At 36.4% G+C, this 26,344-nt stretch overlaps 3 protein-coding genes across 4 annotated transcripts in view; 1 reads left to right on the forward strand and 2 right to left on the reverse strand.

Annotated features, from left to right (window-relative positions):
• The window catches only part of LOC112048731 (phospholipid-transporting ATPase VA), a 91,168-nt gene extending 84,329 nt beyond the window's left edge, over nucleotides 1-6,839 (reverse strand). For both annotated transcript variants that reach the window (XM_052881956.1, XM_052881955.1), the window contains exon 1: nucleotides 5,681-6,839. In XM_052881956.1, coding sequence (XP_052737916.1) covers nucleotides 5,681-6,489 — 809 coding nt within the window. In that variant the 5' untranslated portion in view covers nucleotides 6,490-6,839. The remainder of the gene's footprint in view (nucleotides 1-5,680) is intronic.
• Nucleotides 6,840-7,169: 330 nt separating this feature from the next.
• Nucleotides 7,170-9,066, forward strand: LOC112048695 (rab GDP dissociation inhibitor alpha). Its single transcript, XM_024086338.2, has one exon. The coding sequence runs from the start codon at nucleotides 7,303-7,305 to the stop codon at nucleotides 8,632-8,634; it is 1,332 nt and encodes a 443-aa protein (XP_023942106.1). The 5' UTR covers nucleotides 7,170-7,302; the 3' UTR covers nucleotides 8,635-9,066.
• Nucleotides 9,067-9,618: 552 nt separating this feature from the next.
• LOC112048694 (beta-alanine-activating enzyme) lies at nucleotides 9,619-23,825 on the reverse strand. Its single transcript, XM_024086337.2, has 6 exons — nucleotides 23,425-23,825; nucleotides 21,061-21,896; nucleotides 16,189-17,047; nucleotides 15,410-15,725; nucleotides 11,552-11,815; nucleotides 9,619-10,994 (listed from the first exon to the last, which is right to left on the reverse strand). The coding sequence occupies exons 1-6, from the start codon at nucleotides 23,652-23,654 to the stop codon at nucleotides 10,611-10,613; spliced, it is 2,889 nt and encodes a 962-aa protein (XP_023942105.2). The 5' UTR covers nucleotides 23,655-23,825; the 3' UTR covers nucleotides 9,619-10,610.
• Nucleotides 23,826-26,344: the final 2,519 nt, after the last annotated feature.

Consider the following 26,344-nt stretch of genomic DNA (forward strand, 5'->3'; position numbering starts at 1 on the left):
ATTGTTTTTCTCACTTTTTTCGCTTAGTTGGAGGGAAAGAGATAATTGATAATGTTTGGGGGATATGGCTAGTTAAACAAAATACAATACACTTACTGCATAGGATTTTCATTTAGGTATATCCAAGAAGAAAAAAAAACGCAATCGTACCATATTTATTGTATGAACTTGATAAGTATCAAGTAATAACATCGGTAATAAGTTAAATGTTAAAAATCATTGATGATATTAATTTCTTGAGTAGGTAATACAAAGTAATGCATTTGCGATAAGAAAGCATATTATTTGAAATCGAATATCCAAAACACTTTTGTTTTTTCCCGAAATCCGGTAATATTTAGATTGTGTTGTACATTATGATAAACGTAATGGACATGGAAATGCTTTTGAAAATCTTTAAGTAGGTAGGTACTTAGATGGTACTTGTTGATTACGATATCAAGTATACATTTATCTCTTCTATATTATCTATATTTTTTGCTTATAGACGGAGAGCCCGTGAACCCCAGACCTTCGTCAGTTTATAAAAGCTTAAAGTTTGTCAGCTCATACTCCTACTATATGTAAGTACGGTAGCCAATTATAGTTTGGACCTTGGCTTATAATAATTTACAATTTTTGTAAATTGTTGTAAGATTTTTTTTTTTTAATTAAAAGAGCAAATATTGAGTTTCTTGCCGGCTCTTCTCAGCAGAACCTGCCTTCCGAACCCGTGGTAGTCTTTACAAATAGTCAAACTTGACCGCAAAGTGATTTAGCGTTCCGGTACGATGCCGTGTAAAAACCGAAAGGGGAGTGGATTTTTATCCTCCTCCTAACGAGTTAGCCACTTCCATCTGAGAATGCATCATCACTTTCTATCAGGTGAGATTGTAGCCAAGGGCTAACTTGTAAAGAAAAAAAATAAAACAAAATACCAAGTAGACTTTTCGTCCAAAAACAACGAGAACTCAACCCGATCGAAGTCACGGGCGTCGACTAGTAGTCTACAAGTGTCACGATTGACTCGCGTGATCGCGTCGAGAAACACCCGGACCTAGAGTATAGAGCAGTGAAAGTTTTAACTCACGTGAAATATCAATAAACCACTGCGTTATACAAATTAGAACGCTTTTATGATCCCTCTACACGTTGGCAAACACGCTTGCCAGAAACTTGGCCAATATGTTGGCTAGTACGTTGGGCAAAGGGCCGTGGCTAGCTACAACCACCTTTCCAAAGGAGTAGGTACTGCCACGCGATTTAGCTTTCCGGTACGAAGCCGTAGAAACCGTCAGAGATATGGATAGAATAAACTTGTACCTCTTCCAAAGATTATCCAAGATAAGCCAACTACCATCTTACGACTGCATCGAAAGTTAATATCAGATGAGATCGCAGTCAAGGACTAACTTATCTATATTAATAAAATAAAGCTGAAGAGTTTGTTTCTTTGATTGAACGCGCTAATCTCAGGAACTACTGATCCGATTTGAAAAATTCTTTCTGTGTTAGATAGCCCATTTATCGAGGAAGGCTATAGGTTGTATATTATCCTTGTATACCTACGGGAACGGGAACCACGCTGATCATACCGCGCTGCGTCAGCTAGTCATTGAATAAAAAAACCGCACTACATAATAGCCAACATGTTTGCCAGCGTATTTGCCAATGTATTGGCCAGCGTGTAAGAAGGCGTGTTGGCCAACGTGAAGAGCGGGCATTACAAAAGCTCATTTTGTCGGATTTTACTTATTTTGCAATTACCCGCAGCAGTGTCGTACACGTGTCACGTTTTTACAAACTTTTATTTACCCGTGACTTGCAATATTTGTTTGAAAGGTGAAATCTTTAAATTGAATTTCAAAACAGCCCAAACCGATTAACATGAAATTATGCCGGTAGAGATGTTAATGCAAGTGTAGGTACTGTGTAGTGTTAATGTGACGTCATTCTAAATCCAATATGGAGCACACGCAAGGATGGTGGGTGTAATCATGTATGCACCTGCCGTCCTAATATGGTAACAATTAAATTAGGTAGACATTGAATTATTTTTATTAAGGAAAATATTCAAACATTTGCATATTATATCTAAAGTATATAGACTACAGACAGGCACGACAGAAGGTAGGTACCGATTTAATGAAGTTGAAATGGGGAGGTTTCTCTGTAGCATTGGTCATATCATATCGCACATGTTCCTTGCCCCCCTAGCCAAGTGGCACGTCGATTCTCTTTCTACGATCGCTAACGCTTCGAAAACTAGAAAGATGTATGGGAATGACATTTGCCTTGTTCCTTTTATATTAGTATTGCTAAGGCCTGCACTAGAAGTTACAACCAACAGGCAATGCTAATATCGCCAACCATTTCTTTAAAAAAAATCTTTAATATTCTCTGTAATCATTTATTTTTCTTACTATTGAAACTGTGGGGTAAAACTAAGAGTAAAGTAGGTAGTAGGTACCTGTAACTACCATTATTAATTGTGATTTTCTTTCACGGCACTTGCAAAACACTATTTCCCAGTCGCGTTAGTTGGTTTTGTTTGTGTTTCTGATGTGTTTGTTTATATACGAGTAAGTTTATGAAGTAATGCTGATGATTGTTCACATTGTACAGCGTTGTTGGTGGGTAATGTTACTGTTAGTCATCAATCACAAACTTCTGACGTAGCTTTTGCGATAGCAAACTTGACAATCGTTGCGATAACAAGCTTCATAAAGCGAATAAGTAAATAAAGAAAAACTTTTATTTCAATTATGTTCTCTTTTTTTTTCCTGATTGTGTAAGTGCCGTAGGCTCCTTATGGAACCTCAGCGGCGTCACCGGAGGGTTTGGACGAGCGCAGAAGCATCGCCTGATGGGGCCCGAAGGCAAACGCAGAGTAGATAGGTGGAACGACTCTCTAAGGGCGTCTCCTCTGAGACTCGGACCTCGGCTTAGAGGGCCGTTCTGGAAGGGTTTTTTGGCCTGAGTGTATCAGTCCGGGCGTCCCCGAGATCGTGAGTTAAAAAGCCCACGTCTGAGTGACGTCAGATATCGGGGACTATATTCTCTGTTGAGTTTAGGATATCTATGTCACGAAAAGTATACTTATACAAATTTTGGGAAATCGGCGATACTGACTTTCCGATTTTAGAATTTGTACATAGTTGTATAGACACATATTTTTTAATGCTAGTAAAAGTGATTAGGTGAAGCCAGGGCCAAATTTTAGAATAGGAATTCCCTAAGAATAGGGCATTCCCTTTTCATAAAAATCCAGCCCTTGTGAAGGAGTTTGGTAACAAACATTGCTACATTAGAATTTCATATATTAGAGATAATTATATTATTGTTTTTTATAATAAATATTTATTTACTTAATTGAGATTGAGGTGCCAACATTTTTAAACCACATGTGTTAACATGTGACAAGGTTAATTTTGAAATAATTAAAAAATATGTTTTAACGTTAGGTTTAACCTTGTTCACACGCATTATGTCATGTCATGTACTCGTACGTACAGTGTGAGCCGTGTAAACAGGGCCACATCACTGGATGTGGTACAGCCTTAAAGGTGTATTTCACGTGGGATCGTTAGTGCGGCACATTGACGTCATATCACTGTAAATATACCTACCTACTCGTACCTACCACATTGATTTAGCAGGGCAGATTTATTCATATATTTCACACGCGTGGTTAGAGTTCCCATAGGAATACGCGGAGAATTTAATATAGCCTTCCTCGATAAATGGGCTATCTAACACTGAAAGAATTTTTAAAATCGGACCAGCAGTTCCTGAGATTAGCGCGTTCAAGCAAACAAACACTTTTCAGCTTTATAACATTATAGTATAGATTAGATGGGGGAAATCGATGATAATATTTATAAATACGAAAATGTAAGTCTGTAGACTACAGCCTTTCAAAGCTAAACCCAAACTTTTTTAGATGAATTATAAGCAAGTAATAGGCTACTTTTTATCCGGGAAAATAAATGGTTTACGCGAAATTTATACTTAATTTTTTTCAGAATTTCACATATACACAGATTGTGTGTTGATGAGTTCACTCGGTTGGGCGTGCGAGCGCCATCATCAGATAAGCTCCAGACCTTCACAAAATTGTAGTACTTCAAAATACTCATTGAATACTAAAATAATGGCGACTTCAGGTGGTTCACTGTGCGGGGCGATGGCCTGCCGCCGCGCCCCTGCGTAACCAGGTATACCAAAAATTCTTGTATTGCGCACGATGTTCGGAAACGTTATAAAGCTTGCATCCAACTATACCAATGTAAAATTTATCACTCTAAATCAGTCCAGAGAAAACCTTACAGAAAATCTTACTTTCCCAGTTACAATATTAATATGGATAAGTAATCAATGATGCTGTAAGAAACTAAGGAAAGGATGATAACTGCTCATGCTTTAAGCAATTTAATTCATGCTCATTCTATTATTTATATATTTCTTATTTACATGGAATAATAAGCATTTGCAATGTACTAATTGTGACACTAATAAAGATATTATTAGTTGAATATGTTTCTACTTTCAGATTTGAAACTTGTTGATTTAATATGTTAACACATAATAGTGAATTACTCTGTGTATTTTTGTAAAAAAATTACCTAACGAAACATACATAACAAAAAGTCTTGGTCGTTTTATTGCTTACAATAGGTATTATAACATTATTTATACCTGTTTCATGTAAATAAAATTGTTTGGCAAAACTATAAAATACATGCAAATAAAAAGCCAAATTGGTTTAAAAAGATTAACATTTTATTGTTTGGTGTTGTGTTATTTTAACCTACACAAATCAATGACCTCTTTGAGGAATCACCTTGCAAGAAAGACATACAAGGTTCAATGTCTAATTAAATAATTTTTGTATGGTTTACTTTATTCATAATCTTTCAATTAATTTGGCTTGCTTTGCAAAGACTAGTTGAAAATGACCTGTACCTACAGTATCTGTATAAAATAAGATACCTTTAAATAATTATATAGTATCATATTTAACAAATGCTAAGCAAATATAAGAGTAAAATATTCATATTAGGTATCACAAATTACAATACTGAATGCATTAAATATATGATCACAATTACCCTTTTACCCCTAGTATAATTCACTCAATTGGTTGTCTGGCAGAGATCGCTTATTAGCATTACTAAGACTGTAAATTGTACATAATTGTATTTTTTTTAATGTTTTATTTTAGTAGTGAACAATCTGTTTGGAATAGTGTGAAATCAAAACTCTTTAAAGCAAACTGTAGTTCCTTAGTAAGTTAAGTAAAATCTGATACAACATAATTGTTATGAAGTAAATAACTAGAAATTTAATAGGAATATAATATATCCTTAAATTATTTCTTTGTATACTTAATCATTGGTTTGACTAATGACTTAAAGTTATTAGTCAACCAATGATTAAGTTGGTGTACAAAAAAAAAGCCTTTCTTGATGAGTTTATAAAATGTTATATAAAATATATTAACCATATCTAATTGTTCAAAGCTTATTAAACAACAAAACAAAAAAAAAATTTAAGTACAAGTTAATTATAATAATTATTAGGTGTAAAATGACTAAGTAGTGATTTATACCCTCTTTTCTAATTTGTTTGTTGGTAAACAGTACTCATCACGAAAGGCTATAGTATAGTTAAAAGTTTAACAAATAAAAATAAGACTTACTTTTTGTAGACTCGGCAGAAAGAATTATTAATTCTCTTGTCGGACAGGTGTCTCCTGCGGTCCTCAAATAAGTCTTTGATGGCGGTCACTCCTAACACAAACAACACTGGCAGCATTGCTATCTCCTTGCCAAATGCATTGATTTCTGGCACCCAGTTTAATAACACTATGAAAATAAAGTACACATTGGCAATCCTATGGAACTGTTCGAAGAGGTTTTTGGGCAAGAACGAGAGCAGTGTATACTTCGTAGTCCTGACTTTGTTATTGCACCTCTGTCCGTTGGGGTGGTCCTTGGGGGGTGTTTTGTCTGGGATGAGGTGGTTGGGGATGACGACCAGGTGCCTGTTGTCGACGGCGGGCTGCTGGCGCCGCATCAGCCAGAACACGGCGCGGCGCCATGGTGCGACCACGGAGGCGCGTCGCAGGGTGTAGATGGAGTCGGAGCGCGACGCCTGGCGCGAGTGCCCGCGCACCGAGGACAGCCGCGGCAGGGCGCTGGCGGGCACGGGCTCGCGGTGTCCCGGCGGCAGGATGAAGTCGGTGCGGCTACCGGCGCGGCTGTGCCCGGGCCCCGAAGACGCGCGAACGCCTTCCCCGATCTGGCCGTGCGACAGGGCCCGCTGGTGGCCTCGCATGGCAGACTTGAGCGCCGGTCGTGCGCTGGCGGGGTTCCCCAACGTGGGCACTCCTCCATGACTTACCGATCTCGAATGACCTTTTGATTTCGGAAAAAGATACGTGTGCTCTGGTGCGCCTGGCAAGCTCGGCACGGCCGCTGGAGTCTCTCCGCTTCCTTCTGTTGACATTTTTACTCATCTGAAGGACGTTCAGCTCGCCGTTGCCTCTCATTTAAAATCTCGGTTTACGGTGCGGCCGGCCGTATATTTTGTTGCTCTCGACGAAACTAAAGAGAATGTGCCGTGAAGTCGTAGCATATGGTTTGAAATCATCTGTTCACTAATTTACACATCACTCATGTTCTTATTTTGGATGTACACAAAAAGCATTGGATAATTTAGAAAGCTATAACTATGCACATATTTAGACGAAGCGAAAATAAGTACAAATTACAGTAATGTTTAACCGCCACGAAGAAAACATTCGATCGCGAAGTACGCACAAGACGAACTCAAAAACAAGCAAAGTTGACCGACCGACTGACACTGACGTAAGCCTCTGACGTCAGTGATTGACTTTGACGGTGACAATACTTTGACGTTATTTTTTTTAAATGGCTTTTCTTACAGCTCTGACTTTTAACCTTTATAATATTTGCAGATTTGAAATAATATATAAATGGTTTGAATAATAAAACAAATATATTGACACATAAACTCCACAAAAACTAGTAGCAATATAAATGTCCTTAAAGTAGAAACACCATAAATAGATAAAAATAAAAATAGAAGATAATCAAAAGTGAGGTCGAAAGAAAAACAAAATGTTTTGTCTATGGTGGTTTTGTCTAACATGTTGGCAATAGAATTATCTCGTCGACGTCATCGTCGGCCGACATATTCGTTCGAGTTTCCGAAACATCCGACATTTTGACATTTATCCTCCAGTTTGTCGTGTATTTTTAATATCAAAAGAATTGTATCATTTGATTTATAATCAACATGGATGAAGAATACGATGCGATCGTTCTGGGCACCGGCTTAAAAGAGTGCATCCTTAGTGGTATGCTATCCGTGTCCGGCAAAAAAGTTCTACACATTGATCGGAATAAGTATTACGGCGGTGAATCTGCGTCAATTACCCCGTTAGAGGAGTTGTTCGCAAAGTTCAATGCACCAGCCCCGGATGAAACGTACGGCCGAGGTCGCGACTGGAACGTGGATTTGATACCAAAGTTTTTGATGGCGAACGGTCTTCTAGTCAAGCTGCTCATCCATACGGGCGTCACCCGGTATCTGGAGTTCAAGTCCGTCGAAGGCAGCTATGTGTACAAAGGCGGGAAGATCTCAAAAGTCCCGGTGGATCAAAAAGAGGCGCTGGCGTCCGATCTGATGGGTATGTTCGAAAAGAGGCGGTTCCGGAACTTCTTGATCTACGTACAAGACTTCCAGGAGGAAGATACGAAGACTTGGAAGGATTTCGACCCCAGCACTGCAAATATGCAGTCTTTGTATGACAAATTTGGACTGGATAAAAACACCCAGGACTTTACAGGGCACGCTCTGGCTCTGTACTTGGACGACAGCTACCTGCAGCAACCGGCCATCCAAACCATCACTCGTATCAAGCTGTACTCAGATTCCCTTGCTCGGTATGGCAAGTCACCATATTTATACCCTATGTATGGTTTGGGAGAGCTACCACAAGGTTTCGCAAGGCTTTCTGCTATCTATGGCGGCACTTACATGTTAGACAAGCCTATAGATGAAATCGTTCTCGGCGAGGGAGGCAGGGTCGTAGGAGTGCGCTCTGGAAATGAGGTGGCCAAGTGCAAACAGGTATACTGTGACCCCAGCTATGTCCCTGAGAGAGTTGTTAAGCGTCGCCAAGTCATCCGATGCATTTGTTTGTTAGACCACCCAATCAATAACACAAAAGATGCTCTGTCGACTCAGATTATCATACCTCAGAAGCAAGTCGGAAGGAACTCTGACATTTATGTATCGCTGGTGTCCTACACCCATCAGGTAGCTGCCAAGGGCTGGTTCATTGCTATGGTGTCCACTACTGTGGAAACTAATGATCCAGAGTCTGAAATTAAACCTGGCTTGGATCTCTTGGGGTCGATTCGGCAGAAGTTTGTATCTGTAACAGATTACTATGAGCCCACTGATGATGGCAGCCAAAGCCAAGTGTTCATCTCTGAGTCATACGATGCAACCTCACACTTTGAGACAACTTGCCTGGATGTCCTCAAGATCTACAAGAGAGGCACAGGTGAAGATTTTGACTTCTCTAAAGTGAAATTGGAATTGGGCGAGGAAGAGCAGTAATTATTATCCTATTATTGTATATTGCTTGTTAATTTTAATATTTGTTTATAAATACTGGCTAAAGGAATATGTTGAATAGGGATCGGGATAAATTTATGAGAGCTTTGTTGCATTACTGTATGAGCTGTATTCACTCCCAAAAAATTTTATTTTACTAAAAATATTCAAAAGAAATTATAATTATTTATAGGAATTATTTGTCATAATAAGAATGCTTTTTATATAATTTAAGATATAAGGATGGCATATAATGGATGGCACAAGTCAAGTGGTATATGTATGTATAGCTGTGCAGTTAAACTTGCATTCCATTGAGGTAATGTTTCATGTTGGATCAGTATCAAATTAGTAACATGTCAATATAATATTATGAATGCTCATTATACACCTTGATGTTCTGTGTAAGATCATAAATAAAGTTACATTACAATATTCAATATTTTATTTTCCCAATTTTTTTCTTTATATTTATTTATTTTTGCAATTATATTGAACGATAATCATGTATTGGCAATAGAGATTCACTTTGTCACTGGCAAATTATATCAAAGTAATGATTAGGAAAAAGGATTGTCTATGCTACTCACTGATAATGTAAATTGTGAAAGAATGTTTAAAATTGGTTTAGTAGTTGAGGTGTAAAAGCACTATCGTCTTTTATAATATTGGTTAGTAGCTACTTATTCAACTGTACATTGAATTATTTTTGGTTTAGCTACCCTACAAAATTATTACAAAACTATAGGTACAGTGCCTCTGAGATCATGTTACAGGCAGTTCCTAGTTCCCACCATTATTATAAAATTGATAATAATTTAATTTAAACCTGCCAACCTACCATATAGCAGATTGCTGTCTAAGCTCAAGCCTCTAAATAATCAAATTTTTTTCTTCTTTATGAGAACAATAGTAATAATATTTATGTAATTCTGTGGGTTCCTCAAATGAAAGTGCATGGAAATACCTAATCAAATAATACAGTAATCCAATTTATAATTACTTTATTCTTATCAAATATGACTAGTGGAATTTACATTTTTTGAACTCGTAAAGTTATTCCAATTAAACTGCATCACAGTAATAATATATACAAGTAGGTTCATCAAATACAGTTATGCAAGTAATTATTAAAATTATGATAATGAGGTTTAAATTAAAGGTTTTATTTACATAAAAAAAAGAAAGTTCAGTAACCCACCGCTATGTACAGATATGACTTGTTTGCATGATTTTCTTAACAACATAATACAATTTGGATAAAGTTGCTTTAATAAAAAATGCATTTTTTGGGGAGTGACAACTTCAATGAATTTTTTGGGGAAGGTTTGTTTTCCCAAATTAATAATATGTAGTAGTTAGATATATGAAGAGAAAGGCAAAATGTATTGAATGTCCACATTTGTTCTAGCGCAAAATTTACATTAGATACCCTCTACCCTTTCATCTATAATAATATTATAAATGCGAAAGTAAAATAAAATAAGTATGTCTGTCTGCCAAGGTAACAACAAGAACAACAAAAGGTAACAATCTTTTCACGGGTAAACGGCTGAACCAATCAAAATTAATTTTGGTATAATGGTAAATGGGATTTTGGATCAAAACATACTTAACATACAGGGTACTTTTTGACCCTAAAATAAAAATAGAAGGGGTGATATAGGGGTTGAAACTTTACATTGATTTCCATGTGGACGAAGTCGCGGGCGTCCGTTAGTGATAAAATAAAATCGGCGCATTGATACAAATAAACATATTGCTCAAATAGCATTGCAAGTTTTGCAAGTTTTTAGGTCAAATGTGGACGCGGGATTAACGCTTTTAGTTGCAATATTTACATTCATTTAATTCATCTATAATATACAAAGAGTCGTATTAGTTACACTATTTATAACTCAAGAACGGCTGGATCGATTTGGTTGAAAATTGGTGGAGGTAGCTTAGAACAAATGGAAATGGACATAGGATATTTAGGGTTAATTTGAAATACACTTCAGCGAGTACAGATGATCATTTCTGCATCCAATAAATATATAATCACCATACACTGCAGGCGTTGAAAAAGTTTCATGAGGTAGAACAAACTCTGACAATTTGGTCCCCGTTTCTGAATCAAGAATGCAAAGTATCCCATTATTGGATGCTGCAAGTATCAATTTGTGGCTCAAGCATCTTGGTGTAGAATACACAGGCGATGTGAACTGAGTTTTCCACTGCAGTGTTGGTTGAAACTTGTTCACAGTGATGCTGTATACTTTGTTGTCGTGACACCCGAAAACCATTTGCCACTTCAGCTTGTCGATTTCCTTGATGTAGATTGATGAAAACACATTCCCCTTCGCTCCAAGGTATTTCCAAATCTGTAACGAAATACTGTACTTAATTAAAAAAAAAACATATTAGGGCAATAAACACATCACACAGCAAATTAGCCATACTGTGACGGGACGGGTAGCAGCGACGGACGTAGCAGTACTTAAACGTAGGTTTAAGGGACCCTTTTAGAATGCATCAACACCCTGCCCTACATGTTCTCCATGCCCACACTAAACAATTTATGTTGAACAATAATTACAACACAAAACATTATTGCACAAAATCACTAACGCGACTTGCAGCGTGACGGTGTCTACGCGGCTTAACAAACAACTGCGTTCAAGTCATCAAATACCCTCATATTTATACCAACATAGTAGTAGTAGAATAGTAATAGGTGTTAGTTTTCGGAAGTTCATTCACTGGAGCATCTTCAAGATATGCAAATGCACTAAAGTATTAGAGTCCATGTCTCCTGAAGATTTTCTGATTTCGGAGTGAAACATACGTAGACAATTTTTTGACCGATCTTGATAACTCGTTCACTATGATTCATATAGTTTTCAGTTTTACTTACATAAAACATGCAAAGATAGCATACCTCTATCCCCTTTTCCACAGTCCTACAGTGTATTTCTCCGCTAACCTCGGCGAAGACCACGTATTTGTCATTATCGTACAGCACGGGGCTCGCGAACACTGGGCTGCTCAGCGTCCCGCGCCACGCCACAGCATTGCTGTGTGTGTGGACGCTAGCGCATACTCCAGACAGCGTGCCCAGGAGGATGTACTCCCCCTTAGCGAGGACCAAGTCCGCTGATATGGCTTGATCTACTATTTTTATGGTATGTTTCAACTCGCCTGTCTGAAAATTCATTATATACAACATTTCTTAATCACAGCATTGCTGTGTGTGAGGATGCACACGTCAACAGCGTGCCCAGGAGGATATTCCCCCTTTCCAAGGACCTAGTCTGCTGACACGGCCTGCTCTACTCGCCTATCTAAAAATCTATACTAATATTATAAAACTGAAGAGTTTGTTTGTTTGATTGAACGCGCTAATCTCAGGAACTACTGGTCCGATTTGAAAAAAAACCTTTCAGTGTTAGATAGTCCACTTATCGAGGAAGACTATAGGCTATATATTATCCCCGTATTCCTACGGGAACGGGAACCACGCGGTGAAAACACGCGGCGTCAGCTAGTTAAAAATATTTCTTAAGTTAGAGGTAAGTCACCATCAAACCACATCACACTTAATATTATCTATAAGAGGAGAAAGTTTGTGTTTGTTAGCCCTCATTTGCACGAGAATTTTTAACGGACATTAAAAAAAGAATTCAAATACAACAAATGCATTCCCAACTATATGTTCACACGGCAACTTTTTTAAAATACCTACAACGCTTTTTTTCGAGCAGTGTTGCATTTTTAATTTCATTTAACTTCATACTATATTTGAGCGCTTTTTAACGTCCGTTAAAAATAGTTAAAAACTGCGATGCGTTAAAACCCAGTGTTGAAGGGCGCAGCGTACCTACGAGTATAGTATGAAGTTGAATGAAGGTCTATTTCCAACGCCCAAAATTGAAAATGCAACACTGCTCGATAAAAAAGTGTCGTGTTTTAAAAATGCTGTCAAATATCGTGGGGCTAAGCTAGTATGCTCTTAATCCGATGTTCTTTCTTATAACGAAACCGTACTTCCTAAATATAATTAAGAACTGAATCCACGCTTCGCTATAGTACGCGCGTTAACAACTGAGTCTTAGGGCCATAAATCATTTCTCTATATCTATCTCGCTTGCACTTATGGGTCTTATGGAGCCGTCTAGTGAAGGGTGTAACAATGAAAGACATATTATCGATAAGTAAAGTTTATTATCGTATCTTGTTCACAAAATTAAAAAAATTAACAATATTTGATTTAATATAATACATATTTCATATTATATAATTATTAACTAAATAAAATTAATCTTCATCTGAGTCTTCATCATCAGAATCTTCGTCTTCTGCCAAATTTATTATAAGCGGCGCGTGATCTCTAATTAGAGCTTTTTGTAAATCTTTGTTTTGAAGTTCTTCGGCATGCCTAACACATTTGGCCCAGTCTTCTCGTGTGACATTTTCTATGGCTCGGTGGAGGTGATTTTCGACATCTGCTATCTTGAAGGTATTATTATTCTTCGCAACTTCTCCCTTTACTTGTGCCCAAATTAATTCTATTGGGTTATATTGACAGTGATATGGAGGGAGCCTTATTACTTCATGACCTCGTTCATTTGCCAGATGGTCTAAAGCGTAGACCTTCTGCGGGTTACTGGCTTTTACTTTTCTTATTAATTCTTCAATAATTTCGTTGCTGGAATATGGAATCTTTTTCTTTGTCAACCATTCTTGAATTTCAGCTTTCCTCGTGTTTCTTGTGGGTATCTTTTCCAACTGTATCGAATGATAGCTTGCGTTATCGACAATTATAACTGAGGGCTCTTCAAGTAGATTCAGGAATTCGGAAAACCATGCCATATATGTTTCGCCATCCATTTCTGTGTGGTAATCAGCATCCTTTGATTTCACCGCTTTAAATATTAGCTTCGCATCTGGAACGAAGCCAGTCCTTGCAGAACCCGCATGGCAAACTATTAATCTTTGGCCTTTTCCCACAGGCTGATTCTTGAAACCTCCTTCATCGTTGCTTCCAAGCCACATCCTCTTTCTTGCATGGTTTTGATTAATCCATGTTTCGTCTAGATAGAAACGTGGTCGCTGATCGTTAGTTCTTCTAAGTAAATCCAATTTCCTTAAAAAGTCCATTCTAGCACAAACAATATCAGTTCTTTCCATTAAATATTTACGTCCTTCGCTATTTTTCTTATACTGGAACCCAACCTCCTTCAGTAGTATTCTCATTGAAGTGTTGCCGCATTTAAAATCGGGTAATTGTTCACGGAATTTTTCTAAAATTTTCGCCACGGATGGATACTCTCCATTCTCATAAAATGAAGCTACAGTTCGCTTCAACACACTTTTATCAAAATCGTCAATATTAGTGACGGTTTGTGGTTTCTTAAAATTTGTTCTTGGTATACAGGTACTGCCTGATTGTGATACTTCCGTCTTGATTCGGTCCACTGTCGCTCTGCTCACACCACAAACAAATGCGGCCATTTCACGTGGTTTGTTGAAATTTAGAGAAGCCACTTTATTCGGATCACTTTTCAATTCATTGAGAAACAGGAATACGTTGTGAATCAGTGTTCGAGCTTGAGGGCTAATATCGCCATGTAATTTCTTCAGATCAACGTTAGAAAATAAAGTATCCATAGTGCGCAACGAGTAACACATGAATGTATTTATTTAATTGCAGTAAACACATTTATAGCAAAAAAAATACGCAATGCAATTACATTAGAAACCGACCAATCAGAATCGTCCAAATCATTATTGACTCATCATTAGCACGTGCGCAGGTAGCCGTTTATCGATAATTAGGGTGCGCAGGTAGGCGCGCTGCACATTCCTATCTTTTTTGACTTTTATGACCGGACGACTCAGATGATAACGCGCATACTATAGTCAAGGACATACGACTGACTCTAAACTCAACTGCCGCGTTGAAATAAACAATAGAAAATATGCTGAGGAGTTTTTATCGATGTTTTAGTTTATTGGTATCTAGATATCTATTTATGTCGCATAATAAGTTTTTTATTCATATTATAGTAGGTATAGGAAGACAATTGTAACTACTACTGCCTACAGTAAAAACTTAAAATATTCTGGCAAGGCTAGCTCGTTTCTCTGACAAGCTAAAGCGGATCGAGATGCATATATTCTACTGAGAAGAGCAGGTTAAAAATTATCAGTTATTTATTACCAAATATCAAAAATATTGTTCTTTCTTTCGATAGAACGAGAGAATTTCGCGTCATAACTTTTAATGTAAAGGAATCTTGAACAAACTTTACACCCTTAAACTAAAATAAGGCGTGATAGCCCAGTGGATATGACCTCTGCCTCCGATTCCGGAGGGTGTGGGTTCAAATCCGGTCTGTGGCATGCACCTCCCAACTTTTCAGTTGTGTGCATTTTAAGACATTAAATATCACGTGTCTCAAACGGTGAAGGAAAACATCGTGAGGAAACCTGCATACCAGAGAATTTTCTTAATTCTCTGCGTGTGTGAAGTCTGCCAATCCGCATTGGGCCAGCGTGGTGGACTATTGGCCTAACCCCTCTCATTCTGAGAGGAGACTCGAGCTCAGCAGTGAGCCGAATAAGGGTTGATAACGATGATACTATTATTTTTTCTTAAAACTTAATGCATGATTTAATACGACAAAAAATGACAATCTTCAAATCAAAAAATCATAATAATCGGTTAGCATTGTAGCTATGAAATGTAAAAAAAAGATAAAAAGACAATTTCACATTTACAATAGATTAAACTTACCAAAACGTCAATACATCGTATATTCCCATCGTACGAAGCAATATATAGCAGTCCATTACAACACGTTCCTTTGCTTTTGATCATAGATCCAATGTTGATCTTCCACAGTTCTTTGGCATCTTCTAAAGTGAAACACACTATGGTGCCGTCGTATGTGCCCACCATGCCACAGGGCGTGGGTAGCGGTGGCTCATTGGAACAGCACACTGCAGCTTCGACCCGCGACTTCACGTTGATCACGCCTGTCGATGACCCTGTGATACCATTCATAACGACGATTCTTCCTGAATGACTTCCCACAGATACATACAGTTTGCTGAAATTAAAATCTAGTTTATTGATTGAAAATAATATGCAATTACCTACCTTGTCTGTCTTAAATTATTCATTCATTAGAACTCATTTATTTTGCTATAGTAGTCTGCATAAAACTATATAATAAACATAGCTTGTAATTTGGCTGACGACGCGCTCTGCACGTCTCGATTAAATATCTTGATTTTTTGTTTTATGTAAAAGATGGGCCAGATATCTTGACAAAAAAATACTTCAATAGTATTTTTTGTCCCTCAGGATAAATTTTTTGGATGAAAAGATACCCTTTGAACACTTACCTAATGCTGGATGATTGATTATTATATTGATTTATATTCACATGTATAACATATTATACATGTGAATATAAATCAATCATTTATATTCATATGCACGGTTTTTACTTTATTACCGTATGTATTTGTATTATATATAACTATATAATTATGTATATAAACACTTGCCATCCATGCTGGTATAATGTGGGAGATGCATCAACACATTTGCCAGTATTGTATGACCACACATTGACCAATTCTACAGACATCTGCGAGGCAAGACTTTCCGCCATTTTCTTTGCCGCTGATATTATGCTGCGAGTCTTATGTCTTTTTAAACGCGTTACTGGCTTCTTTTCCAAATTTAATTCCTGGTGAGCCAACTGTATAATTTCATCTATAGTATTTTTCTGAGCAAGCAGCAAAGGTAGGATTATCTTTCCTACATCAGAGTACATTAGAGATAGCTTATTGCACATGGAAACCGCTAGAAAAGACGTCCCGCCTATAGCCATAAAATCTTTATCCTTAATGTCTTCATATGTAAAGTTTACACCCAATATATCTCCCAATTCCTTCAGTAACAACAATCTCAAATTCTCCAAAGTTTTCGGCATCTGAGAAGACTGTTCAAACAATTGCGACAGCAAACGTTTGGATATTTTACCATGGGGATTTGTTGGTAAGCTGTCCACTTTTATGATTCTGTCTGGCCAATGCTTATCATCAAGTTTAGCCTTCAGGAAGTTGGATAAATCCTGACTATTGAGTGTTTCTGAAGAAAAATACGCGACCAGAATCATTGGTTTTGGCAGCCACACACAAGAACACGTCTTCACTCTGGGACATTCCATTATAACAGTTTCAATTGCTAACAAGTTGACTTTATTACCAAATCGTTTGATAACATCATCTCTTCTGCCAATATAATAAATAGTACCATTTTTGACTTCACCAATGTCTCCTGTGTCTATAAATTTCATTGAATTTTCCTCTTCTGTATTGACAGATTTGTTTAGGACTAAACATTTTCTTGTTTTGCTAGCTGTAATAGATAATATTTATAATTTCAATATATTTTTAATACTTTGTAGAAGGTTTTTAGGGAACCAAAATTGGAAAATATGAAACAACAATGGTCTGTAAAATACTCATAGCCATATAACAAAGGTTATATATAAAGGCTATAACCTTTGTTACTCAATTCCTGAAATTAAATAATATGGTCAATTCCCATGATTACCTAAACACAAAAGAAACTCACATGAGTTAACCACAACATATATGCAGAAAAATGAGAAAAACATGGATATGATCAAATGATGTAACCACAAATGATTGCACTAAAACAGTTTAGAGATTTGATCACTGATTTAATCACATCCCTTATAATAATAATAATAATAATAATAATAATAGCCTTTATTAAACAATCACAAATATCTTAAAATTATTTACAAATTTATTTGATTGACACCGGCGTGTTGAGATTGTCTTGCTTTACAGCATAGGCCTCCCCTAGAGCCCGCCACACTGAACGGTTATTTGCTTGTCTATTCCAAGCGACACCTGCTATTTTTATGACATCGTCCTCCCATCTACGACGCTGTCTTCCTCTGTTTCTTTTCTGGTGCCTTGGGCACCAAGCTGTTATGTCTCTTGACCATTTATCTTTCTTACTTCGAAACAAATGTCCTGCCCACTTCCATTTCAGCTTTTTAATGCAGTATGTGACATCAGTTATTTTAGTTACGTTTCTTATAGTAAAGAGTTTAATTTTATCTCTTAATTTTATATTAAGTATGCTGCGTTCCATGCTATGCTGACAGACTTCAAGTTTGCGTATATGTTGTTTTGTTAGGCTCCATGTTTGGCATCCATATGTCAAAACTGGTAGAATACATGAATCAAAGGTTTTTCTTTTTAATTTGAACGGCACGTGAGGGTTTTTCATTATATCTTTTAACGACCAGTATCTCTTCCACGCTAAATTAATTCTGTTATTCACTTCTTTCAGAGTAAGGTCTTCAGGAGATATAATCTGTCCGAGATATATATATTCGTTCACATATGCTACTGTACTGCCATTGATGGATATTGGGATATTTGTACAATTTGTCATAACTTTGGTTTTTTCAAGGTTCATCGACAATCCTACTTTCTCACTTTCATACACAAGCTGAGTTAACATATTTTGCAAGCCACTTGGATCTTCAGAAATTAGGATTAGATCGTCCGCGAATCTTAGGTGGTTTAGTTTCACCCCATTTACATTTAGTCCATAATCATCCCAATTGAGTCGTCTAAATACGTGTTCAAGTACTGCTGAAAAAAGCTTGGGTGACATTGGGTCCCCTTGTCTCACTCCTCTTTGTATCGTAAAGTATTCCCCTTCTCTCTCTGTTCTTATTTTTGCTTTCATGTTCCTATATATGTTGATTATTACACGTATGTATTTTTTATGCACACCTTGTGTTTCTAGGGCTTCCCATATTTTTGTGTGTTTTAATGAGTCAAATGCTTTGTTATAATCTACAAATGCCAAATAGAAGGTAATACCATATTCTTTACATTTTTGAATCACTTGTTTTATAGTGTGTATGTGATCTATTGTCGAGTAGTCACTCCGAAATCCTGCTTGTTCTTTGGGTTGGTTTTCATCCAAGGTCAAGGTAAAACGGTCTAACAATATTTTTGAAAATATTTTGTACAAATTTGACATCAAACTGATTGGTCTGTAATTAGATATTTCATCTTTTTTCCCTTTTTTATGAATTAATATTATTGTTGACTGAGTCCACTGATGAGGTATATACTCTGTGCGCAATATCTCATTGAATAGATCAGTGATAGTGTTCATTGTAACTTCTGATGTTCCTAATAACAGTTCATTCGATATACCATCTTCTCCTGGCGCTTTTCCTCTCTTTTGTGAATTAATAGCCTTGTTGACTTCTTCTCTTAGTATGCACGGGATCTCTTCCTCGTTCGTTTTATTGTAACCATCTGGTTGATAGGCTGCTGAGATTTCACTGTCAGAGTATAATTCTCGGTAGTATTCTGTTGCTATATTTAGTATATCAATTCTGTTTGTTTTGCTTTTCTTGTATCTATGATGCTTCATGCCTTCAATCCAATTTAAACTCTCTTTTAATTCATTCTGTGCTTTTTTTATTCCTCCTGATTTTTCTATGTAGTGAATAAGTGTGTCTGTTCTAGAATTTAGTCTGTGTTTTCTGATGTTTAAGTTAATATCTTTACTTAGTTTTGTTATCTCGTGTCTGTTGTTTTTCCTGTCTGTAAACAATGATTTTCTTTGTGTTATTAACTTTCTTGCTACAGGACCTAATTTGTCTTTCTTGACCTTATTTATTTTAGTTATTTGGGCGGAATTTCTTAATTCCTTCTCTAGAGAATCGTATTTGTCTTGGATTTTGGTGAGATTAATTATTTTTTCTAGGTTTTTGTCTAAAGATTCAAGAACATTTTGCGGAAGTGGTAGAAGTATTGATTCCTTTGTATTTTGTATGTTTTTTCTTGATTTCTTATGTTCTCTTGTGTATAATTCTCCACGAAGTAGTCTATGGTTTGTGTTAAAGTTAAGTTGGTTTATAATGCCCACATTGGAAAATAGCTTTGGTCTGTTTGTAACAATGTAATCTATTTCATTTTTTACCATCCCGTTAGGTGACACCCATGTCCATTTTCGATTAGGGCTTTTTTTGTAGTAGCTATTCATAATATGTAGGTTATTTTCCAAGACAAAGTTTATTAGTCGTTGTCCATTATCATTCCGTTTTCCAGTTGTGAATGGTCCAAGTATACGATCTTCATGAACTCCTCTCTTTCCTATTTGCCCATTAAAATCTCCCATTATGATTATTGTTTTTTGTAGACTCGGCATGATTTGGTTAAGTTTACTGTAGAAATCGTTTTTTATTTCATCTTTGGCAATCTCCGTCGGAGCATATATTTGTACTATTGAAGTTGGTTGTTTAAAGCCAGGCAAATTAATATTTAAAATAGCGATCCTGTCCGACACTCCTTGGAACTCTATTATTTCGTTTTTTAGGTATTTTTTAATTATAAATCCCACTCCATATAACCCTGCTGTTATATTTTTGTAGTAAAATATGTAGTTGTCATGTTCTTCTATTTTTTCTTCCGCTCTTCTCACTTCACTGAGGCCTAAAATATCCCAGTTCACAGTTTCCAAAGCATTTTCTAATTCTGATAAGGATTCTTGGGTTCTTAGAGTTCTTGTATTAAGTGTAGCTATGTTCAATCTATTTCTTTGTGATTGAATTTTGTTAACAGAGTCTTGTTTATTTGTTGTTGGTTTGTCAAGTGTATCCGATTTAAGCTCTTGGGGGTTGTGGTCTATATCCCCGCGGTGACCATCCGTGTTGGGGATTTGTTTTTTACTTGTATATGCAGATGTTGTATTGATATTTATTCCTTTCGTCACGTTTCCGGTGTCAAATAATTCCTATGCCTTTTGGTGTTGTGTGTTTTTTTCTGACAAAGAGTAAGATCTTGCTCTCATATATGCATATGCGTCTGTTTTGTGCATTTTAGCCGGGCCTGTAGTATCTTTCTCCTTAGCGAGTTGGCATTTTGTTAATGTACTCTTCGGCGACAAAGATATTTCTCTTTTCCTTTTTTCGGCCTCTGATTTTTCTCTTATTATAATTTTGTTATTCTTGATGTATGCTTCGTTTCCTTTTTCTTTTTCATTCTTTAACTGTTGTTGCAGATTTTTTCGTAATTCTAACGTTTCTTTTGTGACATCATCAGTAATGTAAGTATTTTTTGGCATTTTTGATTTATTTTTCATCACTTCTACTCTTTTATTAAACGAAGTAAAAGTAATTAATATAGGTCTAGTTTTGCCTCCCATTTGTTTTTTACCTAGTCTATAACATTTATTTATTTCAAATGTCTCTATATCCCTTATAGTTTTCATTAAATTCTTATTTTTTTCATTTCTCTGCAGTACAATATACCATCTATTATATTTTAAGTTCTAGACAATAATAATAATCTGTTAGTGTTTACCTAAATAGATATTTCCAACATGCTTTTCTTCATTATCTTTCATTGGTTTAACTATTATTTGTGTCTCAGATAAGCATTCGCCGAGTGGGATTTCTCTGTCGCTCTGTATCTTACTCAGATCCAATTCAGCTACACAAGCCCAGCAAGACATCTCAGTTACACCATAGAGTGTAAATATTCTTGTTTTATTCATAACATCCTTTAGCTCTTTTAACCTCTTTACACCATTTAGTGGTTCACCACCTAAAGCTAGCGTTTTGAGAGTAGAATTTGCACTGAGTATCTTATTCTTAATGTCAAAATTTGAATACTGCAAAAATTTTGAAGGAGTTGTTTGCCAAAATGTGACAGAGTTTTCTCTATTCTCTGGGAATAAAATGTCTGCTTTTTCTGGTGCTATGAGCAATGAGGCACCATTCATACAGGCGAGCATTATTTCAATCATTGAAGGGTCAAAGGTTAAAGGTGTTGAGAAGTATATGACTTCATTATGGGAAATGTGAAACATTTTTGTGAGATCATGTATATTGGGCTGAAGGCAATGTACTGGAACTTGGATGTGCTTCGGATCTCCAGTGCTACCAGACGTCATTGCTATGTAAGAATGCTCAGGAATAGATCTATACTGACTGCCACACTGTCGCAGATCATAAAAGTTAATTGTCATGTTAAAAACAGTGATACTTTTATCTGGTTTTTTACCATTCAGCTCTGATGAAGCATCTTTCTGGTACTCTTTTATTGTAATCAATATCTCACATGTTACTTGACTGGCAATTGCTTGGATGTCTTGTTTTGGATCTAAAAACATGAAACTGGTACTGCACTTGTGAGCCCTGAAAGGAAATTATAATGAAATTTTAATATGGGAAAATTGTTTCTATAGACAGTGGTTTCCTGCACTAAGGGACATCTTTTTAAATTTCAGTAAAATCTATATATATAAAAGAAAGTTGTTTCTATTATATGTTGTCATGAACCGCTGGACCAATTTGGCTGAAAATTGGTGGAGATGTAGCTTAGAACCAGGAGAAAGACTACTACTTAGGGTAGGGGTAGCAAGGGGTAGGAATGGGATAGGTAAAGTTAGGTTAGAGGTAGGGTAAGAGTAGGATAGGACCAGGGTTGAGTAGGGATATGATAGGGGTATGGTAATAGGTGTAGGGTGGGAGCAGTGGGTGATAGAGGGTGTGTTAAACGCGAACAAAGTAGAGGAGAGCGTTCGCTAGTAGATAAACATAATGATGTGAATTAATTCATTAAATATTCATCTAGTATCCATTTTAATTATATACTTTGTACAGTGTATCTAAAAATATTTTCCAGCAAAGTATTCCCATGTTTTTCATGTTAATATATTTTTGAAAAGAAAGTATCTGGTGTACTCCCAGACAGTATGAGAACATTGAAGGAACATGTAGTAACATACCCTCCAAAGTGTTGATCTGTTCTTCTTCTTCTTATGTGTATATGGCCAATGATTTTATACTGTTAGATGTGTTACTAGGTCATGAAAAATGAGGCACTCAAAAGAGGAAATTTCCACATCTCAATGTTAGTTGTGGTCAACAACGAACATTTTTTAAACAAATAAATACCTAAATATCTTCTACAATGTCGAGTTGTGTGTTCAGGAAGTGTAAAAAATATATATACATAAATAAATACGGGTACAGTTAAACCGTATGGAATTAAAGACAAAATTTTGCATGTGGGCATTCAGTTTTGTAGCCTAATATATAGATCACTTTTTGCAGTCATTTTGTAGGGACGTAACCGATCTATAGTATAAAATTATTATTGTATATGGCCCATTTTCAGCTCAAAAGTAAAGTCGAAACATACACGAGTTTCCTAGTCCAAGTCTCAAAGAAACTTGGCTTTTCTATTAATTACTAATTTTCCAAAGTTTTCGGCATCTGTGAAGACTGTTCAAACAATTGCGACAGCAAACGTTTGGATATTTTACCATGGGGATTTGTTGGTAAGCTGTCCACTTTTATGATTCTGTCTGGCCAATGCTTATCATCAAGTTTAGCCTTCAGGAAGTTGGATAAATCCGGACTACTGAGGGTTTCTGAAGAAAAATACGCGACGAGAATCATTGGTTTTGGCAGCCACACACAAGAACATGTCTTCACTCTGGGACACTCCATTATAACAGCTTCAATTGCTAACAAGTTGACTTTGTTGCCAAACCGTTTGATAACATCATCTCTTCTGCCAATAGTTTCCTAGTCCAAGTCTCAAAGAAACTTGGCTTTTCTATTAATTACTTTGTTACCTAGTACTTTGTAATGTATGTTATGTGGAATGTGTGTAACAACATGATTATTCTATTACATGAACAGGTGAGCAACTTACGCAGCTATAACACACGGTATAATGATATTCCTCTCCGACACCAAGGCTATAATGCCCTTGCCACAAACCAACTGCTGTAAGTTCTGAGATATGTACTCACATACCCCATACAGCTCAGAGTATGTGTAATTGTTGTAGATCCCCATATTGTAATATCTCATAGCGACTCTTGAAGGGTTTTTAGCACAAGTACGTACAAAAATGTCGTAGTAACCATTTCTTAATTTCATTCTTAGGGGATGCAACAAACGCAGCTTTGGAAAACGTTTTCAATGTAGTTTTCAATATTAGCACTTTTTGATAGGCGTATTTTTAAATTTAAATCACATTTTGTAGGTTTTTGTTTTGTTGATATTTGTAGCAAAAAAAAAACAATACCACGGAACATTCACATTGACAGTTACACAATTGACAGGAAACGTCACTGTCATTATGGCATGTGGGGTTCCCGCATATATTTCCTAATTTCCCAACACTATTGGTCTAATTTTACATAAATAACATAATTATTTGCTAACAACAACATATACATTTTATTAAATGTTGTTATTATAATATATTAATGTATTATATTATGAATGTATTATAATAGTTATAATGGTCATCAGATACCGCACAATTTTAAATTTTTATATCTGAATAATTGATCCATGAGTCAGGTGACCAAGAGCTTGCGCTTATTATTATCCCAAGGGGTAATAGCACCAGCTTATTGGATACCTTGTCCATTACTGAACAATTAGATGGCGTTTATTTCTTAACCATTTATTAATTATAGATTACCAAGCAAGTATTTTATTAATTATAGATTTCAATTGTTAATTCTTAGTTCTATTAGTCTTACGTTTTTTTTTCTGCAACAGTCATAGGCAACAGCTTAGTGTTTTTATTGTTTACGAGTTATCCCTTGATTACAATCACACCAGATGGTAAGTGATGATGCAATCTAAGATGGAAGCGGTCTAATTTGTTAGGAGGAGAATGAAAATTCACACCCCTTTCGGTTTCTACACGACATCGCACCGGAACGCTAAATCGCTTGGCGCTACGTCTTTGTCGGTAGGGTAACAAGCCACGGCCGAAGTCTCCCACCAGCCAAACCTGGACCAATTAAGAAAACCTCAATCGGCCCAGCTGGGGATCGGACCCAGAACCTCCGTCACGTAAATCCACCATACCACTGCGCCAACGAGGCCGTCAACCAGTGAAAAAAAATTCAAATCGGTATAGTAGTTTCGGAGCCTATTCAATGCAAACAAATAATTAAATATCACCTCTTTATAAACTAGCTGTTGTCCCTAATTTTAGGGAGAATATTTTAAAATTAAACTAGCAACACTGAATGATTCTTCGCAGAATTTTTCAAGTTCGACTACTTATGATAGTATCTACATAATTTGTGAATCTACTCTAGTTATCGGGAATTGAATATCGATATAGACTATTTTAAAAATCAATATTAAAGATAATGCATTTTATTGCTTTTGATTTTGTTAACAGTTTTTACTTATGTTCCCAAAGACTCGAGTCTTTTAGCGCTTTTTTAAAGTCTCTGACTCTGTGTTAGTTTTTAGGCCTCTTGAAGGAAATGACCTTGCTTGCGTACTAACCTACGATCTCTCAGTCCGTTACCTAGTGTTAGCGTAGTGTTATATCGTAGCGTAGTGGGATTAACAGCTCTACTATCTACATCAATGCTGAGTTTATTCATGTGATTCATCATCATTAACTTAAGAATTCTCAGCCAACTGACGTCCATTGCTTTGAATCAAAACAGGGCGTTGCGATAATTTACGCGAGTATAGCAGTATGTGGGCAGGCTGAGCGACATCACGGCAGGGCGAGCGGCAGCAAAGGGAGCATTGTGTGGCTGCGGCATTACGGCTAGCTGATGTAACTTTCCTTTAATATCATTGGTTTTTAATATAAATAAATTATAACAGGTTGGTTAAACTATTACATCATAAAAGAGGTTCAGTTATATCATTTAGAGGTAAAATAAATACACAGGTTTTACGCATATATTATTTAAAAATTTAAGCACGCAAACCAGCGCAAATATCTATCATTTGGTTTCAAGAGATTGTACAATGTAGAGCTTCTTTGGCTTTGCGTGGTTAGTTTTAATGAATTTCTCAACTTACTGAAATATCATCATCACTCACTATTGAGCACGAGTCTAATCTCAGAGTCAGTAAGTTCCCGGAACGAGTCCTGTCATAAAAAAAAATACTACTAAGCGGGCTAACTTGTTATAGGTACAAGTTCATTTTATTTTTAATTTTTATTTGTTTAATTTTACAATAATATTACTAAACTACATACCTATTACGTTTATTTTATATATTTATATAAGTTTATTCTTTCTACGCATAACTCTAACGGTTTCAACGCAGCATCGTGTTGGAACGCGTTAAGTTTCTTACCGACTCTTCTCAGCAAACCTGCCTTCCGAACCGGTGATAGAGTCTTTACAAGTAGTAAACCTTGACTTTTCAAAAGTCTACTTGAAGTAAATATATTTCAATTTTTGTTTAATTCATGTAATATTGTTAGTAACTGGTTTTACGGCTCGGGGTTATAGCTTATTACCCGACTACGGCGAAGCCAAAAGGAAGGGTAATGATTTTGGCAGTCTATACATTTTCACAACAGTCTTAAATAGCGACATAGATTAACAAAGCAAACATTTTTTAAGACAAGATACTCATAAGGGCAGACAAGACTTTTTTTTTTATTGTTTACAAGTTAGCCCTTGACTTCAATATCACCTGATGGTAAGTGATTATGTAGTCTTAGATGGAAGCGGGCTAACTTGTTAGGAGGAGGATGAAAAATCCACGCCCCTTTCGGTTTCTACATGGCATCGTACCGGAACGCTAAATCGCTTGGCGGTACGTCTTTGCCGGTAGGGTGGCAA

This window comes from Bicyclus anynana, chromosome 6 (assembly GCF_947172395.1).
Source record: "Bicyclus anynana chromosome 6, ilBicAnyn1.1, whole genome shotgun sequence".
NCBI classification, from domain to species: domain Eukaryota; kingdom Metazoa; phylum Arthropoda; class Insecta; order Lepidoptera; family Nymphalidae; genus Bicyclus; species Bicyclus anynana.

What these genes read in the sequence shown, in the direction of transcription:
- LOC112048694 (XM_024086337.2), bottom strand. Translation starts at nt 23,654, where the DNA reads ATGAAATTAAGAAATGGTTACTACGACATTTTTGTACGTACTTGTGCT. An exon ending in ATACCGTGTGTTATAGCTGC is followed by an intron (nt 21,897 to 23,424) that starts GTAAGTTGCTCA and finishes ATTTCCTTTCAG; the next exon opens with GGCTCACAAGTGCAGTACCA. An exon ending in ACATTATACCAGCATGGATG is followed by an intron (nt 15,726 to 16,188) that starts GCAAGTGTTTAT and finishes TTTTAATTTCAG; the next exon opens with CAAACTGTATGTATCTGTGG.
- LOC112048695 (XM_024086338.2), top strand. Translation starts at nt 7,303, where the DNA reads ATGGATGAAGAATACGATGCGATCGTTCTGGGCACCGGCTTAAAAGAG.